Source organism: Agelaius tricolor, unplaced genomic scaffold (genome assembly GCF_023055355.1).
Source record: "Agelaius tricolor isolate 1412-34295 unplaced genomic scaffold, bAgeTri1.0.p SCAF_6, whole genome shotgun sequence".
Classification (NCBI taxonomy): domain Eukaryota; kingdom Metazoa; phylum Chordata; class Aves; order Passeriformes; family Icteridae; genus Agelaius; species Agelaius tricolor.
This window is the reverse complement of record NW_027269266.1, coordinates 28,235,890-28,254,249: the sequence shown is the minus strand read 5'-3', so window position 1 is coordinate 28,254,249 and position 18,360 is coordinate 28,235,890. Positions and strand designations below refer to the sequence as shown.

Here is an 18,360-nt window from a genome sequence, read left to right as displayed (position 1 = left end):
AGGGAAAGTGTTGGAGAGGAAAAAAATGGAATATGTTAAGTAAGGAAAATGCATTTGAGTTAGGTTGTTGGGGTTCTTTTTAATCTTGCAATGTGGCTTTTGTTGTCTTGGGTTTGAGGTAGATCTTTCTCATTAGTGATGCTTATATTCCATCTCAAAGGTGTTACTGTAATACTTGGAATGTAAGAGATACATGATTGTATGTTTGAACTCAGAATTAAGGACTTATCTATGGCATTTGGTGATATCAGGTAAGATGTGAAGTACCATAATGTAAAATTGTGCTCAGGGGTTTTTGTTTTCATTCTCTAGGATTCCTAAGGGATCTGTGTGAGGTTTTACTGTATATATTGCTACCTCCTGGAGACTTCCAGAACAAGATCATGCGATACTTTGTCAGGGTAAGTACAGACTCTAAAAGCCATTCCAATTCTTTGGTTTAATGTCATAAAAATTTTTTCAACTGCTGGTCTTATTTTCTAAAATTGAACTAACTTAATATGAGGGTATTTAAAAGCAGTAGAGTCTTGATAAGTATTTAATAGCAGAGAACAGTTTGTCTGAGATGTTTTTGAAGGTTATTTTAGCTCCATCATTACAAAAGCATGAGAAAGTGGATGTTGTTTATTTTGGGGTTGTTTTTTCTTGAGGAGGCTTTTCTTGTAATTTCTTGCAGTTGCAAATTATATTTGTAGTGTTAATTGGAGGAAAATATGGTAGTGCCTCTTAAATGTTTTCTGTAATTACACTTTTGTGTTTTAAGCTCTACACAGTGATGTTTAAACTGTTGCAGTTATACGAGCTTTATGAATAAATGTATAAAATGATGATATAAAAATCCTTTGTTTTTTAGGAAATCCTCTCCCGAGGAATTCTTCTTCCGTTAATAAACCAGCTCAGTGATCCTGATTATATTAATCAGTATGTCATATGGATGGTAAGATATGAAATGTTTTAAATAATTTGTATTTCCAGAACACTTTCATATAAAGCTTTACTTGTATTCCCTATAATCACGATGGATAGGTGTCTGGTATAAACGTTACCAATTGATATATTGGCAGAGATAATGAACTTAGGGCTGCTATATTTAATTTTATACATACATACACATGGAGTCTATATATCTGCACTCTTCATTTTGATTGTTCAGCAGAAGTTCCCTGACTGAGGACTAATGTATTGCAAAATGTAAAGTTCAATCCTCTGACTGTTCTGCTTGGCTGTTTGGGAAGCATGGCAGTACCTGTGGAGGTGTTTTCCCCTGACTGTGTTTGCAGTTTGGCCTTTCAAGCTTAAGAGGCCTTAAGAATGAAAACTAAGAAACATTTATTTTCTGCTAAGGAATTTCAGGGCAGTTATTCTAGGACTGTTTGTGTTAACCCTAAATAATTCAATGGAATGGGCAGAAACAATTTCTAAACTTTGATAATTCTCTAATGTACCTGCAAGAAAAGCCCCTAAACCTTTTAAAGTAGTATTAGATAGTAAAGCTAACATAAATAGAATATTTGTACTTTAATTAACAATCTTGATTCTTTAACTTGCAAAGCAAGTTAAAACTTACTCTTATACATTATTATCCTGTATAGTTCATGAATCAAGTTTAATTTTTTTCCTCCAAGTTCTCTCTTTTTATTCATATATTTTAGTCTTACAGTGTACATTCAAATTCTGTGAAAACACCCTTGCATTTCAAAGTTCTTCTTATGTATGGAATTATGGAATTGCTTCAAGGGTATATGTACAGTGTTTCCTTCACTCCAGCCTCCTTCATTTCATGTAAAAATTTGCACACATTCTACAGGAACCTAGCTTTAGTAAGAAAAAATAGTGCTCATCTGGACCAGAATTTTCAATTTTCTATTCCCCTTTCCTCCTACGTGTGTTCTTTATTTGTAACTTGGCCTCATTCTTTATTTACTGAACACTGCCCCCGGCTGCGTCCAGAGATAGGATTCTGAGCTTTTTATAAAGCTTGCTGTTATGATAGTGATATCCCAAATAACTAATTTTCAAAATTGCTTTCTGAGATGAAGAAGCAAATGTGCTGGGCAAAAGATAAGGAAAAAGTTTTATACAAGTCATATGAAATGGAGATTGTTGCAGAAATTAAGGTCAGAAGTAGAGATGACTGAAATAAATCCTGGCTCCTTTTGGAACCTTTGACATAAAGTCACACTTGAATGCAAAGATCAGTTTCTGGAAAAGAGAAGTTTAATTCCAGGCGTACCACAGTCCAATACTAATTCTGTTGCAATAAAATACAAAGATTCAATACAAAATCAGAAGTTAATTCAAACTTCTCTCTTCACTGTGAAATTCACAAATTTACAAAATGTTTTAAGTTCAAGCACTGCTTGTACTATTACTTTTAAAAGCAGATTTTTAGGGAGATTTTCCCATTAACTTTGATCAATGGTATCCAGTCTTCATTCTTTCTGCTTCGTGCAGCTCATGTCAATGCACTTCTTCAGTACAGACCAAGTATTACATTTCCATATCAAAGTGAGCATTTATAAGAGATGTGGGTGAAGTGACTTTTTTAGCTTCAGATGATTGAGTTCTAACGCTGTCTTTTCCCTCAGCACCTGTGTGCACGTGTTGTAAAGCAGCCAGCCTTTCCCTGATCTCCATGCTGCATTCACAGCACAGTTTCCCGTGATCTTGGCACCACAGCAGGCTTCTTTCACTTGCACAAATTCCTTTGAGTCCCTAGAGCAGGTTCATTCTATGCCAATACAGGTTCATTCTATGCTAATGGTAAAATTGTATGTATTTAAATAGCTTAATAGTATTTGCCAGGGTATCTGAATTAGGGTTCCAGAGAGGAGTTATGTAGATTTGTTTTTCCCTCAGTAGGTTATGATTACATGGTAGAATGTTTTAATTATTTCTGTAGTTCTGTATCTTAAGAAGCCATTACTCTGGGGGCATGTGTACTTGCTGGGGATCTTGGTAAAGGTGAACGCTTTCAGTTGTCTCACCATTTTCTGCCTATTTAGCTAAGGAGATAATAGCAAAAGATGGTGGATTGGATTTTGGAGATCTTCATTAAGGAGGTTGATGGACTTTCCATGTGTCTGTGTTGTACTTCTTGAAAACAGAAAGTGATGGTGTGAAATAGTTTTTGACTATGCATGCTTTTTCTGTTCTAGTCCATGTAAAATTTCAGTACCAAAAGGAAAATTTAGATGTGTCAAAGAACTATCAAAATGCCACTTGGCAGTGCTGTATCAAACTAATTCACTTAAAGAAGAATCATGTCTTGTACTTATAGCTGTTTTGCATTACTTACACTGTAAAACTTTGTGTTTCAGATTCGTGATTCCAACTGTAACTATGAGGCCTTTATGAATATTATTAAATTAAGTGATAATATAGGCGAGTTGGAAGCTGTGAAAGATAAAGCAAGTGAAGAATTGCAATATCTTCGATCTCTAGATACAGCAGGAGATGGTTAGTGCTGCGTTGTTTTGCAAAATATGTAGGGCACTTAGAAGCATGATCTCTGTAGAATATTGCAACAATTAAAAATAAAAGCTCTGATGCAACATAGTACCAAGTATTTTATTTTTAAAAAATTGCATAAAAAGTGATAAAACTTGTGTTTTCATTTTCATAATTGTTTTGTTGGTTGGTGTGTGTTTGATTCCTTTTTGTAAGTACAGAGAATTTGGTTAGCTAAGTGTATTTCTGTTAAATCAAAACTGCCTGACTGGTGGTTCTGGATTTCAGTAATATTTAAGGTATTAATGGTAGTCAGTTAACCGTTAATCTGAAAAAGGGAAAAGAAAGATATTTCTTCTTGTTAATTTTCATTAGCAAGGTATTTAAACTGAAAAAAAAACCCTAGACTTTATTTAGTCATCTGCATTGCTTAATTGTCTTTGTTTTTGCTTGCAGATATCAACACCATAAAAAATCAAATAAACAGTTTATTATATGTTATTAAAGTATGTGATTCAAGAATTCAGAGGTTGCAGTCAGGAAAAGTAAGTGTTTTAAATTTTTTTTAGTTTCAAAAGAGCGAGGTTGCAAATGACTGACGAGTTGTTCGTTTTGCTTGTTTTATAATTAAGGGTTGATAGGAGTGGTATGTTTGACTTTACTTAGTTTCTTGACTCTCTTAATTTGGATGTGGTTCCAAGATAATGTTATATTCTGCAAGTATTGACTATTAAAATAATTAAGCATTCTATAGCTCGACCTGAAAGTATTGCTGTAATAGCAAGAAGTGTCATATAAGTAGAAGAAAATGTGACAGAGATGAATTTAAGTTGTGGTGACCTGCAGCCCATCAAATGCTGACATTAATTCTTGTTAATTAATTTTCTGCTACTGTCATTGCTGATGAGGTATTTGGGGTTAATTTGACCTGTAGAGTATTACATGAACTGCAGTATTAAAATCCAGTTTACCATGTAGCAGAACAGCTGCAGCTATTTTGAAAGCAAATAATTAAGAAAACATGACCTTCTAATCTAGACCTTCATTTACTAGTGGTCATGAAAATAGTTAATCATTGAGCTGCTACTTTATTGCATATAATTTTTTTAACCTATATGCTTTGTAGTAAGTAGAAGTTTTAAAAGTTAGTTTAAAAAAAAGCCTATGAACACACTGAACTTTGTCTTACAGGAAATAGATACTGTGAAACTGGCAGCAAACTTTGGAAAACTTTGCACAGTCCCTCTGGACCATATTCTGGTAGACAATGTTGCACTACAGTTTTTTATGGGTAAGTGTTAATTTATCTGATGTGTTTTATTTATAAAGAATATGCTAACTCACAGGACTGTCTACTTGGAATTGCTAAATGTCAGTACTAAGAATATCCATCAGTTTTGTTGGTGGTTATAATCCTTTTAATGCAGTAGATTGAAACAGGAAGTTCCTGGAGTGCATGGAAGGTACTTCCTGACAGAGTTGGTGAGGCAGCCAATCTACAAAGGCACCTGTCTGAACCTGTTGTTTGCAGACAGGGTGATGTGATAATCTTGGGCATAAAATGAGCACCCTCAGTCAGTTTGCAGATGACACTTAAGTTGGGCAGGAGTGTTCATCTGCTGGAGGGCAGGAAGGCTCTCTGGTGGGAAGAAGGCTGAATTTATGGTCCGAGATCATTTGTATGAGATTCCATAAAGCCAAATGCCAAGTCCTGCACTTGTGTCGACCCCAGGCAGTGCTGCAGGCTGGGAGCAGAGTGGCTGGAAAACTGCCTGGCAGAAAAGCACCTGGGGGTGCTGGTTGACAGCAGCTGAACAAGAACCAGGAGTGAGTCCAGGTGACCAAGAAGGCCAGTGGTATCCTTGTTTGGATCAGCAATGGTGTGGCCAGCAGGATTAGGGCGGTGATTGCTCCCCTGTACTGGTGAGGTCACACCTCAGATCCTGACCTTCACTACAAGAAAGACATTAAGGTGCTGGAGCATGTCCAGAGAAGGGCAACGAAGCTGGGGAAGGGTTTGGAGCATAAGGCTTGTGTGGGATGTCCCAGGAAACTGGGGTTTCTTAGATTAGAGAAAAGGACACTCAGGGAGGACCTTATCACTCCCTACAACTGCCTGAACGGAGGCTGTAGTGAGGAGAGGGCTGCTCTCTTCTCCTAGGCAGCTAGCAGCAGGGTGAGAGGAAATTGCCTCAAGATGTGCCACGTGAGGTTTAGATTGGCTATTAGGAAATAGTTCTTCACCAAAAGGGTGAAGCATTGGCTTGACAGGCTGCCCAGGAAAGTGGCTGAGTCACCATCCCTGGAGGTGTTTCAAAGACATGCAGATGTGGGGCTTAGGAATGTGGTTTAGTGATGGACTTGAGAGTATTAGATTGGCACTCTTGAACATCTTTTCCAATATAAATGATCCCCTGATTCTATGAACCTGTTTTTTAGAAATTCAGTTTGAACTTTGTCTCCATTTGTATCACGCTGTACAAACCTTATATTCACATGGTAAAAATGGATTCACTTTTTACATGTGCATTTGAGGATTCAGTGCTTAGTTCCTAGACTTTGCTCTCAGGTTTTTTTTACTGATTGTCACCAATATGTAAATATGTGTACATATATAGACATACTTTTCACCAATATATATATCTATTTTTTAATTGACTCTATATGGCAAGTATTCCAGATGTGTAACTAGATCCTGGTATTCCATATGGAGTCAACATCATAGACAATTCCTATTCCAAGATGCACAACAGTAACTAAGGTCATGTGGTGTCTGTTTTCTGTAGATTACATGCAGCAAACTGGTGGCCAAGCACATCTGTTTTTCTGGATGACAGTGGAAGGATACAGGGTTACAGCACAGCAACAACTGGAGGTACTTCAAAGTCGGCAGAAAGATGGAAAACATCAGACTAATCAGACCAAGGGTCTATTAAGAGCAGCTGCATTTGGAGTTTATGAGCAATATTTATCAGAAAAGGTAGGAATAACTTCATTCTGCAGTTTGTTTATTCTTTGTCCTGATACTTTTTGATATAGTTATGGCTAAGTTAATATAAAACGGTTGTTATGTAGTACAAGTTGCTTACATATGGACATTTAGGCTATTGTGTGTGTATTTTCTCTCTCTCATGTCAAGCAGTAAGGAAGTCTTCCTCTTTTGTGTTCCCCCTCATTTATAAAGGCTCATATTGCCAATGACTCCCTTGTCAGATGCACTGTGCTCTTCAGAAGTTGTCTTTCTAGCATACACAAACTGGAGACAATGTAAAGACAGAATAAAAAAAGTCTCTCTGCATATGCTGTCCTTTTCCTTCCTTTTATTCTGTGCTCCACCCTTGCCTGCCCCCTTAAGAAGTGTTATTTAAAAAATGGAACTCTGTATTTGTCCAAACTTGGATTGAATTGGGTTATCAAATGAAATAGCTTCCTGTGCCTCTCTACAATTGTCTGTGTAAATTGCTCAAATATCACCATTGGGTATCTTTCAATTGGCAGTAAGGATTCCTCTGTGGAAGAAACTGCTCATCAACTTGTATTGGCAAAGCTCCTTTGTTCTGAATTTGTGTGTGCATAAAAATCACCTCTCACTCAGAAATGGGCAGTTGACAAACTGTTAGCCTTTCCTCAGATGTTTCAGAACTTCATCCTATTACTTTTTTATTGGCTTGTTCTTGATTTGTGAATCTTAATCTTTTTCATGAATAAAAGTCTGAGTAAATCTGATTTAGGTACTGCTTCAAAATGTATGTATAAATTGTTTTGGAGGCAATTCCTAGTGCTTAATAGTGAAACTTCCAGGTTTTAATACAAACTCTGAACTTAATTTTGGGGGTGGATGGGATCTGACTCCTGTCATATGTTCTAGACAGTTACAGAGATACTTGTGAAAAAGAAATTTAGTTTACTTAGAGAGTTGCAGCATTGTATTGGATTTTATTTGATAAAGTAGAACTTTCTTATTTTTATGCTGCAAAAGTTGATTTAGATCTCTATGACAGGCATCTCCAAGAGTTAATATTGATGACAACTTAGTAGCAAAACTTGCAGAAACACTGAACCATGAGGATCCAACACCCGAAATCTTTGATGACATTCAGAGAAAGGTATACTCTATTCGTCCTTTATTTCATAAGAACTCTTAATGCTATAGAGTATAAAACATAACTATAGATGCTTGAAAAGAAATCAAATATCTAAACTCTAAAAGCTGTGTAACCATTTTTCTGTCCTATGAAAATCACACTCTTTAAAAATTATCAACTTTTGCTTTTCCATTCATTAGCCCATGGCTTTCAAAGCAGTAGACAGAAGGAGTAGGTGTCCTTCCTGTGTGAATCTAAGTATGAAACACTGTTTAGAATTTTCATATTTTTATTTGTGTTAATGCACCAATTTAAGAAAAATGGCATGACTAGACTAAGACATACAGTTTTTGTTCAGTTTTACTTTTTTAAAGATGAATGTAATGGTCCCATCTTGAATCCTATAGCTGTTCCCAGAAATTAGTTCAACTCATCTGTTTCTGCAAACTTGCCCAGTTAAGCACTCAGAAGTAGCAAGTACTGAAAAAAAACCCCCAGTGTATTTACTACATACATATGTAGGCTTTATCATTCAAGTCTAATATATGTGTTAAAAAAGGAAAAGTGAATGATTAATATTCTGGCATTAACTTACATACCCAGTCTGAAATGTTTTTATTTTAGATCCTTACTTCAATGTTGTCATTCATGCTATAAATTAGTGATATGAGCTGTTGAATTTAGAATCACGCTATTGTATGTGGGACTCCCATTTAAGACTAATCAAAGCACCTTGTGAAATCTGAGCCTTGCTGGTGAATTCTCTTGAAGAGCATAAATTTCCCATCTATTACAAAAGAATTGAACTTCCTAAAACCTGGATGGATTGGGTTTTTTTCTATTCTTACTAGATGATAGTATTTGAACAGTGGTCCATGGAAAAAAAATGAAAATATTCTAGAGTTCATATGAGTATCCAAACATTATGAATTAATTCCTGCTCTGTATAGATACTTGTGTATATGCTGTGAAGGTAAATCGTTTAAGGTGGTGTGGTTAAATCTTTGTGAGGTATGGCTATATTGTATTGGCTAAACGAGAAATTTTCAGAATGGTCACATATGGTGTCTTCCCTCCCTTTCTGTCCCTCTTCTCACCTCTTGCCCTAAGTGTTTGCAGGTCTACATTTATAGTTTATCCACCAGGAGGGACTGAGATAACCTTTTATAAAATAGATAAAGACCAAATAGGTTTATACTGCAATTGGAAGGGTTCAGAGCAGAGGACAGAAGCGTTTACAGCTATTGTGCCACTTCCCTTCCTAGATGTGCATGTCTGATTAGTTATTTTCTGATAACCTTGCCATTAAGAGTAAGTCAGAGACACGTATGCACAGGTATTTCTCGTTCAAGTAGAATTTATGAAAACTAGTCTGACTAATTACAAAATGCGGTAAGTATTTCTGAAGTTCGCATTTTTTGTTTCAATAAGGTGTATGAGTTGATGCTGCGAGATGAGAGGTTCTACCCTTCGTTCAAGCAGAACGTGTTGTATGTGCGTATGTTAGCTGAGCTGGACATGCTGAAGGATCCCAGTTTCAGAGGATCAGATGATGGTGAAGGAGGTGAGCTCTGTATCTCTAAGGGGTATTTCCTGGGACCATTCTTTTCTCTGTTTTAAAATGAAAATAAAACAATTATCCACACTGTTTTTAGGAAATTAAATACTTCTGTGGTGTCTCATTTCCTCCTTGTGATTTTGTGTGTAAAGTCACATAGGGATTTCACTGCAGTAAGTTTATTAATCTTACATAAATACTTGTCAGGTCTTGGTAACTAGTTTGTCACTTAAAAAATATGCAGTTCTTCCATTCTACTTTTTTCATGAAAATATTTAAAATTCTTCAATGTATTGGGTTCTTTTAATACATAACTATACTTCTCTCTGGAAACAGAAATTGAAAGTGCATAGGAAATGTGGCTTTTAAAAGCAAATAAAATCATTGTTCTTGTTAACTGAAGTACAAATCCAGTGGAAATTGTTTTCACTGTTTAACTAGCTCCTTAACAAAGGAGTACCATGTGGGGATATAAATTTAAAAAAATGTTGAAGTATTTATGTAGAATCTTTATAACCTTATGTTTCTTTAAGTGTCCTTGCTGGAAATTTGAAACACTTGCATGTTGCATGCAGCATTTTGCCCAGTATCACAGTTCTCTTTCATTTTCCATAATGTTTTGTGGGCGCATTTTTATTTATGTGTGGCCCTACAATGGGGGAAAATCTTCTAACCTGGTTTTTCCTTTCATTTTCCTCATTGCTTCCAGAATCTTTTAATGGGTCTCCTACTAGCAGCATAAATCTGGTAAGTGCTTGTATTTTTTTTTGTCCTCAATAGTAGAGAAAGTGTGATAAAATAGTTTAACAATGTACATTACAGGTTTCACTTCACTGCAGTTGAATTTCTAGAAAAGTTTTTGAATCAAATTGAAACACGCAAGTTATTAATTACTCTGTAAGATAAAACTTCTCCTTTTTGTATTTTCCCATGTTTAATGACATTTTGCATTGTTTCTCACAGAACAGTTAATTTATGCAAAGCATAATTTCCTACCCCTATTTGCTGTTCTTAAATAGATATAAACTTGGAGTTACGTAATAATAGGTGAAAACAAATCCTTTGAAACAGAAATCTCAAAGGATTAAATTCAAATAGACTGTAAAATGAAGCATTTAATTATATTTTTGTTGGTTAATTATTTTTTTAATTAGGACTTGATTTGGAAACATTAAAGTATCTGGAATTTATTTCAACCATGAGTCTTTGTTTTTTTTTATCTGTCCAATTTCAAGTTCAATTTTATTTTTTTAAGTAATTCTTGAGCTGTGTCAGTTTGTCAAAACCAGTTCTTTGTTAAATGAGTGTACCTAAACCAAAAATGCAAATACATTTATTTAAAAAGGAGAAATCATAAGAAGTTTGGTGTATATCCTCCCCATGTTTCTGCAGACAGTGTGCAGCTGATCCACAAGGTACACAAGATTCAGTTGGGCACGTGAGAGTATGTTTCCAAACCTTTTAGTTTCATGAAGGTTTACGTAGAGATTTACAGTCTGCATGCAGTTTCCTGGATTATGTGATGCCTGAGCCCTTCTAGTTTGTTCTTGGAAGGTGCTGCAGCTCCTTAGCAGCTCCATTGCATTGCATAAAAAGGAATGAGTGTTTTCTAAAGGAATACCCGTACCATTAAGGTCAATGTGTTTCAGTGTGGGGGTTTGTTGTTTGTGGAGTTTGGGTTTTTGTAGGTTTTGGATGTTTTCTTTAATTTAAACTGGGATTTTCTTTCCTGTTATTTTCCTGTTGTTGGCATTTTGAAATATAAAGGAAAGGGGAGGTGTTTAGCTGATACAATTTATGCAAACTCCTGGTAGATGCAGAAGAAAAACTTAATTTAGTCATATTTTTTCACAAGAGCCTTTTAACTGACTGATTTCTTTAAAAGATGTTTCAAATGTCTTTTAAGTACTCTTTCTAATAATGTTGTGACTTACCAGAGTTATGTTTTATGGATGAGGATTTGTCATTGTGGTGGCTTATCTGGCTATTGGTTATCTGCTGCTTCCTTTCAAGTGACTTTCTAAGCTAAGTTAGAAAGTCCTAAAGTCTTTACCAAGCACTATTGCAGTGCAAATCGGTATTTGCATGGGACTCTTCAAAGACTTGATTTTTGTTTTTGTTGTGACAAGAGTATTTATAGAATACTACATTTATTATAAAGAGTTAGGAACATTCTAGGATAAATACGTAAGTAAATTTCTCTTTATGCAGAACTACTTTTGCTTTTCTGTAATCCATATTTTTCAGGGTGTTCAGTGCTTTTACAGGTGTTTGAATACTGGTAGATTAGTTTTTGCTGGCTGAATTCCATGTCAAGAGTAAATTTCTGTACACATAGTTTAGCTCCCTTGTGTTAGTCTGTTACATAAGAAAAATAGACCTTGGAAAGGTTACTTCTAAGGTCAGGGAATTTCTGTACTTGCAGCTAATGACAATGTATTAAATAAGATTTGGTTGTGATATTTTTAGGTTTTTAATTAACTTGTGTTCCTGTGAATATATCTAATAGTAGAGATATTAGCTCATATTAAATGTCTGTCTGTTGTGTTATCTGTTCAGGTTTCAACCTTTTAATTTACTTGTATTAATAGTTGCTATACAGTGCCTTGCCACAGTAGTTGAGTGTTTCCTAAAGTTTCTGTTATAAAATAAATTGTCTGCAATTCAAACTTTCACTGGAAGAATTTGGAAGAGAGGCTCAAAACTGTTTTGAAGAAAAGTTGTTTTACAAAAATATCTTAATTGCTGCCTTTTGATTTGATACATTAACCTACTATATTAAATCAGTGGGTCACATTTTGGGAGTATAAAATTATTGTAAATATTTATAGACTCTTGCAGATTTCCTCTGAAAGATCCCTAATGGGAGTTTTGTATTGAGTAAATAGAAGGATTTACACAGGTGTTCCAAGACCTTGAAGGGCAGCAGAAGTGGCTGGGTTGAACTTTTGGCAGTCATTAGCATATGTCAGCTTGAACCCCACTCAGTAATCACAAAGAAATCTGAACTTGAGTGACAGTGAAGGGAAGCAGGGAAAACAAGAAATAATTATGCCTTTAAAAATATAACAGTACCTTAATGCCAGTATTTTGTAGCAAACAAAATATTCAAGCAGCTGATAGTTATTTGTCTCCTCTTATAACATCACATCACTTCCATCTTATTGATAATCAAATCCTAGAGCTTTCAGAATATCAAGCACTTTATCCAAGCTTTCACAAATGTCTTCTGTTAGCCAGTCTCAGGGGATACTCTGCTCCTAAATTGAACACTGCAGTATAGAGCAGCACACCTGACAGGGTCATGGCTGTCCAAGGGACTTGCTCAAGAATGGAATAAGTCACAGTGTTGTGTCCAACAATGACTGAAAGCAAGCATAAAGATTAAAGGAACAGCCCACTTATGGTGATACTTAGCCAGAATAACTCTCCAGCATCCAGTAACTTATAGATTCTTGAGGTAAAGTTGATGTCTGCTGTCAAAATATTTTTGCATAAATTCATCTGTTCTACCGTTCGACAGACATAAACTTCTAGCACTATAGCATGTTGTGGCAAAACAGATTTCCCCAGAAGGGTTTTTCTTTCTTCTACCTTTTCTCAGTCTGGGACCTTGGTACTACAAGTCTACAAGCATATTGTTCAGGAGACTCTCTTCTGCAACACATGTTATTCAGCCCGTTTAAGCTGCCTTTTATTCGGTATCTGGATTTTATAACAGAAATGTTACCTTCAGTAGCAGATATTACGCAGAGACTGATTGAGGTGATTGGGGCAGACAAGAGCTATTCCTTGAAGAGAACTAGAGGAGGAAAGAGTGGAGTATTATGTTGGAATGTTGTGGAGTTGATAAAGGTTCAGATGAAGAGGGGGCAAGAGCAGAGTCTTTAAATAATTGATGTATAAGTCTAGTCTGTCTTTTGGTTGTAATCTTGTATATTGTTTTATGTTTAAGGAAACAGAGATTTAGAAACTGAATTGATGTAGGTAGAGGTTTTAGTTTGATATGGGTGTGGCACTCCTAACCAGTATGGCCTATTGTAGGTAACTTTTCATGGTAAGTCACTATTAAACTGGCTTGGTTAAATTATAAAAGATAGCAAATAGCTATATTCATTCTGAATATGTTTCTTTGGAGAATTTTAAAATTATGAGGTAAAAGACATAAGGTAACTGGGATCCAAGTGTCTGTGAATTCTACTTAGGTAGCTCCAACTCTTTTTTTTTTAAATCTGGTAATTTAAGATTAGGATGCATAGTGGCCCACCCTCGATTTCTGTCAGTTGCATAAGCAATTCTTTCAATAGTTTTGAAGAACTTTATTATGGTAAATCTTAGTAATCAGATGTATTAATTGTAACTAAAAACAAAGCTTCTCTAAAAAAACCATTAGGCTTCTTTTGATCCCAGTAATTATTAAATATGGAGACAGAGCATTAACCAGCTGAGGATGTACCTCTTCATTTTTTACGACAGAAAATATTCCTGAGAGGAATGTTGGCTGTTTTGAGGTTTTTTTTTTATATAAAGCAGAAAACCTTTCAGTTTCTACTGCTGTGTAACATTTGTGTAGGGCATAAAGATATTGAAAGAAAGCAGAATGTTATGAAGGTAAAAGCCAGAAGAGCTGTTACACAACATCTGTATCTCCCCAGTTGTTTGGGAGATTGTCTGGTTTTGTTTTGGTTTTCTTCCCAATGCTCAGTAAAAGACCATTTTTAGTTGTACTTCCATTAGGACTGAGATATCAAACTGAAGTGGCAAATATGTTTGATCAAATATGAGTGGTCACAAAACTGTGTGAAAATGAGGGGGAAATGAAATGCTCTGTACTGTGCAAAAGAATGGCTTTGGTAACCAAGTAGTACAAACCCCTGCGTTGTTACAGTGCACTAAGCTTTTAGTATAGTGAACTGAAGGTTTGAAAATTAAATACGATGTATTTCTGATCTTATTCTTTTTTTCATATTTTTTCCTCCTACATTATCTCCCCACCCTGCAGTCCTTAGATGACCTTTCAAATGTCCCCACTGATGAGACCGTTCAGCTCCATGCATACATCTCAGATACTGGTAAGTGAATCTGTTAGGATGTGTGCTAACTTTTTTTGCCACCATTTATTTTGAGTTTTGTAATATTACAGGCCCTTGAAATCCTGATTATGTCTTTTTTTTTGGCCTCATAAAACATTTGAATTCATATTTTCCATTAAGTCGTCTTTGGAAATCTTTCCAGTATTTGTTCTGTAGGTCACAGACTGTATATCTGTACTTAAAAAGTGATTTAATTTTTATTTCGTATTACTACTTTTATCTCTGGAGAATCATTCATTAAACTTACTATTGAGTAGGATTTATTTTAGCAATTATTTAAATAAATTCTGAAAGACATCTCTCTTTCTAGTCACAGAATTATAATTCTTGACTGTTTCATTCTCTTAGTATAATATTTTCCCTTATTCTTTGTGCTTCCTTACTGACTTAGCTTAGTTTAAGGAAGCAACTTCTGTTGTTATTGTGGTGGCATTTTTGGTTATCTTTTAAAAAACTTTGCCTAGAAAGAAATTATTTTTCTTTATTACATGAGAGTAAATAACAAAAAAAATCTCATCTGTTATTTGCATATACTCTAGTTAAATGAGATTACATTGGGCAATTAAATTGTAAAGTGATCTTCAGATACTTTTTGGGTAGATTTTACTGTACAATATGCTCTTAAATCTATGCATTTATGTAGTGGACACATGCTGTCAGCAAGCATTCAGCTCCTTTACTTTTTAATTAAACCTATTCCAACTCAGTGTGAGGGCAGTGTGCAATCCAAGTGTCATGGTAGTCAGTCCTCAGGGAAATGGGAAAATGAGTTGAAAGTTAAGAACCAAATTCTGCTTTTTAATTAAAATAGCATGTGGTACTTTTTTCTGAATTAAATTTAGAAGTTTCATCATTCTAACCTAAGGAAAAAAGGTAAACTTAGAATCACATAAATTGTAGCATTTATAACCTTGAGGGCAGCATGTATTGATAACTACCAGTCTGAATATGTTTGACTTTGAATATGTAATGCTCCAGCTGTAGCAGGAGATCTGTACAGGTTTGTATTGCAAGATGGTATTAAACTGCCTGGATCTGTGAGCAGGTCCTTTTCCTCACCCAGTTACTCTCCTTGCCTGTGTGTGAGGGTAATATGCAGACAGGATTATCTCTGTGTGTTCCAAGATTCACACTGTCTTGGGTTGCAATAGAAATACTAATTAAGTGGCTGTGACATAAGGGGCAGTAGGACAACTTCTTTATTTTTCTGCCTGAAGTGGTTCTGAAGATGCCACTTGGCAGTGCCCCTGGGATGTGATCTGGTGGCTGCAGGGCCAAGTGGTCAATGTGCATGTAGAGGACAGGGCTTGGGCAGCATCCTGTGGTGCTGGGGGGTTCCTGGCTCTGCTCTCTGGGCAGTCTTTTGGCACCATCCTGACTGCTGCTCATTCCCCTAGGGATTCAGCACTCAAAATTCTTCTTTTAGAGATTGGATGGCAAAGACAAGATGCTCTGTGCCCACTCTTCACCTTTCTAGTGTGTAATTCTTGCATTGGCAGCAGCTTCTACTATCCTACAGTAGCTCCCTGAGTGCTTAGACAAAAGTATTATACTTCAGAGAAATCAAGACTGGAAGTACTGCTGAGGATGGAATTGATGGTTTTTCTGTATTTTATGTAGTGTGGGTGCATAGAAAAATTCAGAGACCTTGATTAAAAATATTTTCATCTAGTCACTGGAAAACTGTACATACTGGATATTGGCTCAATAAATGGAAATACTACATGTTGCCAATTTAAATGGTATGAAGTGTAAATAATAGTAGTTCTAGGTTATTCTCTAAATAAAATGGAAGGTTTTGAAACAAATTGTACTGGGAAAAATTCTGTGAGGGAGCAATGTCCTAGAAGACTTAAATATTTAACAGAGATCAAAAAGATGTTTGCTTCTATTTCAGATAGCTATATGTGTTCTTTTTATTTATGAATTGACTTTTCCATACAATGTGTGTGTGCACACAGAGAATGCATCACATATATACGTACACACGTCTGTATATATAGTTGACTAAAATAGCATGGGGAGTGTTTTTTTATCCTAGAGTTAATAACAAACTACTTGTGCCAATAACAAAACTGAATGCTTGCAGCTTGCAATCACTGTCTTGTATTTATAAGCTTTTCTGATGGGCAGACTCTTGCAATCTGATTAGACTACTTTGCAGACTGGAATTTCTTCTGGTTTCACAGTTGTCTTTCACTCTCATCTTGAGTTCTTTAGGTTAAAATATCTTTTTTTAAAGTTCTATTAACTATTTAAAAGTTGAAAATTTTTCTTTTTATGTTTTGCATGTCATTGAAACCTGTCTAGCTTTAAAGCTGCTTAATCTCTATTTAAGTTTACGTAGTAAGTTTTGGAGGGTACTGTAGAATGTTTAAGTTAAAGGGATAGTTTAGTCTTCTGCTTGCATGTCCATTTTTGTCTTTTAAGTCTGTCATTCCAGACATTTTTTCACTTCACATTTGTGTCCTTTCGTCTTCCTTCTTTCTGTTTGTTCCCTTTTTATTTTTGTTTTTAAAACTGCTAGTCTATGCTGACTCTGACCCATATGCTGTGGCAGGAGTGTGCAATGACCACGGCAAGACGTACGCCCTGTACGCCATCACCGTCCACCGGCGAAATGCCAACAGTGAGGAGATGTGGAAGACATACCGGCGCTACAGCGACTTCCATGACTTCCACATGAGGATCACTGAGCAGGTAACCCATCTCATGAAAACCTTTACAGGTGCACTTCTCTGTAGTTTAGTAATTGATGATATATGACTTCTCTTTGAAAACTAAATGGAACTTAGAAAGTCTCCCCCCTCTTCTCATAGAGATTAATTTTACTTTAAATCTTTGTACGGAAGTGCTGTTGGTCTCCAAGAGAGTTAGTTGTATTTGTCAGACATTAAGAAATAAAAGCTGAGGTTGGGAAATAGATATTTAGGTTTTAGGTGAATGTTAAGAATTGGTGGGGTCACAAAAGGGAGAGCTGGTAGCACTTCGCTATACTACTAGCCATCTGCCTTTTACTGCTGTACTTGTATTCTCAGACTCTTAACCCTCCTAAAATGAAAGAAGGAAGAAATAGAGAGTTGTAATTCACCAGCTGGTACAAAGTAGAACCTACTGACATGAAAAAAGGATGAAAACACGGTGCTTTTAAAAGGAGGCTGAAGTGCTTTTAAAACCAAGCCTTTGAAGAAGTCAGATTTGACTGCATAACCTTTGAACTAGTCAGAAGTGTCAGTTTATATCCCTTTACTCTGTTATTAATTGAGAGTCATAGAGACCAAATTTTGTGCAGGTAAGTTAGCATTTTAAAGTTACAGCAGTAATAAAAATTGAAAAGGCTTTACTAAAAAAACAAACATGTTGAATCCTTGGATTAATTATAAATGAAGTCTGTCAATAAGTGTGTCAATAAGTTTGAAATCATGATTTCAATGTGCTGTCAATAAGTTTGAAATCATGATTTTTGTACTCCTTCAAATTTATTTTCTTAAATTAATTCAGTGTTTTGAAGAATCCTGGATCTTAGAGTGAATTAACATTCTGCTGGTATGGGACAATCATTTAAAACTAACATAATTTTAAATGAGTAGAAATAAATAGCAGAAGCAAAAATGTTCAAAATATTAAAGCTCAATATTTCTGGTTGCTAAGTCTGATTGAATTTACAGAGACTAGAAATGTTAACCAAGAGCACTAAGATTGCAAAAAGTAAACAGATTTCTGTGATTCACTGTGGCATCTCAGATGTTCCCAACAGTTTTGCTTAGTCTTGACAAGAAAATAGTCATTCTTACTGTCTTGTGTGCTTGTCTAAGATATTTTTATTGACATGTTAAGGGTAAAAGTTAGAATCATTGTTTTAAAATTACTAAGAAGGTCAGGGACTGTTTTTCAGAAAAAATAGATAGTTGATCTATAATGGAATTGAAGTTAGCAGTTCAAAGTATCTAAGGGCTTTTCCTTAGAGCACTGAATAGATTCACACCAGTTCCTTTAGTGAGTCATATAATAAATGCCATTTGAAGTTGATACCTATGTTTAAAATAGAGGCTGTTAGTTGCTTATATTGCTTCTGGTTAGATCTAAGAGTCCAAATGAAAACTAGACCATCTTCTGTTCAGTTATTTTCCCATATGACCTACTTGCAAAGGAATGGGATTTCTAAAGTTGTAAA

General features: G+C 35.5%; 1 protein-coding gene across 5 annotated transcripts in view; it reads left to right on the top strand.

The window, feature by feature from the left end:
* Nucleotides 1–18,360, top strand: part of SNX13 (sorting nexin 13) — a 65,592-nt gene that overhangs the window by 34,462 nt on the left and 12,770 nt on the right. For 3 of the 5 annotated variants that reach the window (XR_011679499.1, XM_071429131.1, XM_071429128.1), the window contains exons 8-18: nucleotides 313–401; nucleotides 854–937; nucleotides 3,321–3,459; nucleotides 3,907–3,995; nucleotides 4,642–4,741; nucleotides 6,237–6,430; nucleotides 7,452–7,556; nucleotides 8,967–9,099; nucleotides 9,803–9,840; nucleotides 14,096–14,165; nucleotides 16,714–16,886. Coding sequence is in view for 4 of the 5 variants with exons in the window: in XM_071429131.1 (XP_071285232.1) it covers nucleotides 313–401; nucleotides 854–937; nucleotides 3,321–3,459; nucleotides 3,907–3,995; nucleotides 4,642–4,741; nucleotides 6,237–6,430; nucleotides 7,452–7,556; nucleotides 8,967–9,099; nucleotides 9,803–9,840; nucleotides 14,096–14,165; nucleotides 16,714–16,886 (1,214 nt within the window). In the remaining variant the exon portion in view is untranslated. The remainder of the gene's footprint in view (nucleotides 1–312; nucleotides 402–853; nucleotides 938–3,320; nucleotides 3,460–3,906; nucleotides 3,996–4,641; nucleotides 4,742–6,236; nucleotides 6,431–7,451; nucleotides 7,557–8,966; nucleotides 9,100–9,802; nucleotides 9,841–14,095; nucleotides 14,166–16,713; nucleotides 16,887–18,360) is intronic. The other 2 variants (XM_071429129.1, XM_071429130.1) reach the window with 2 other exon arrangements.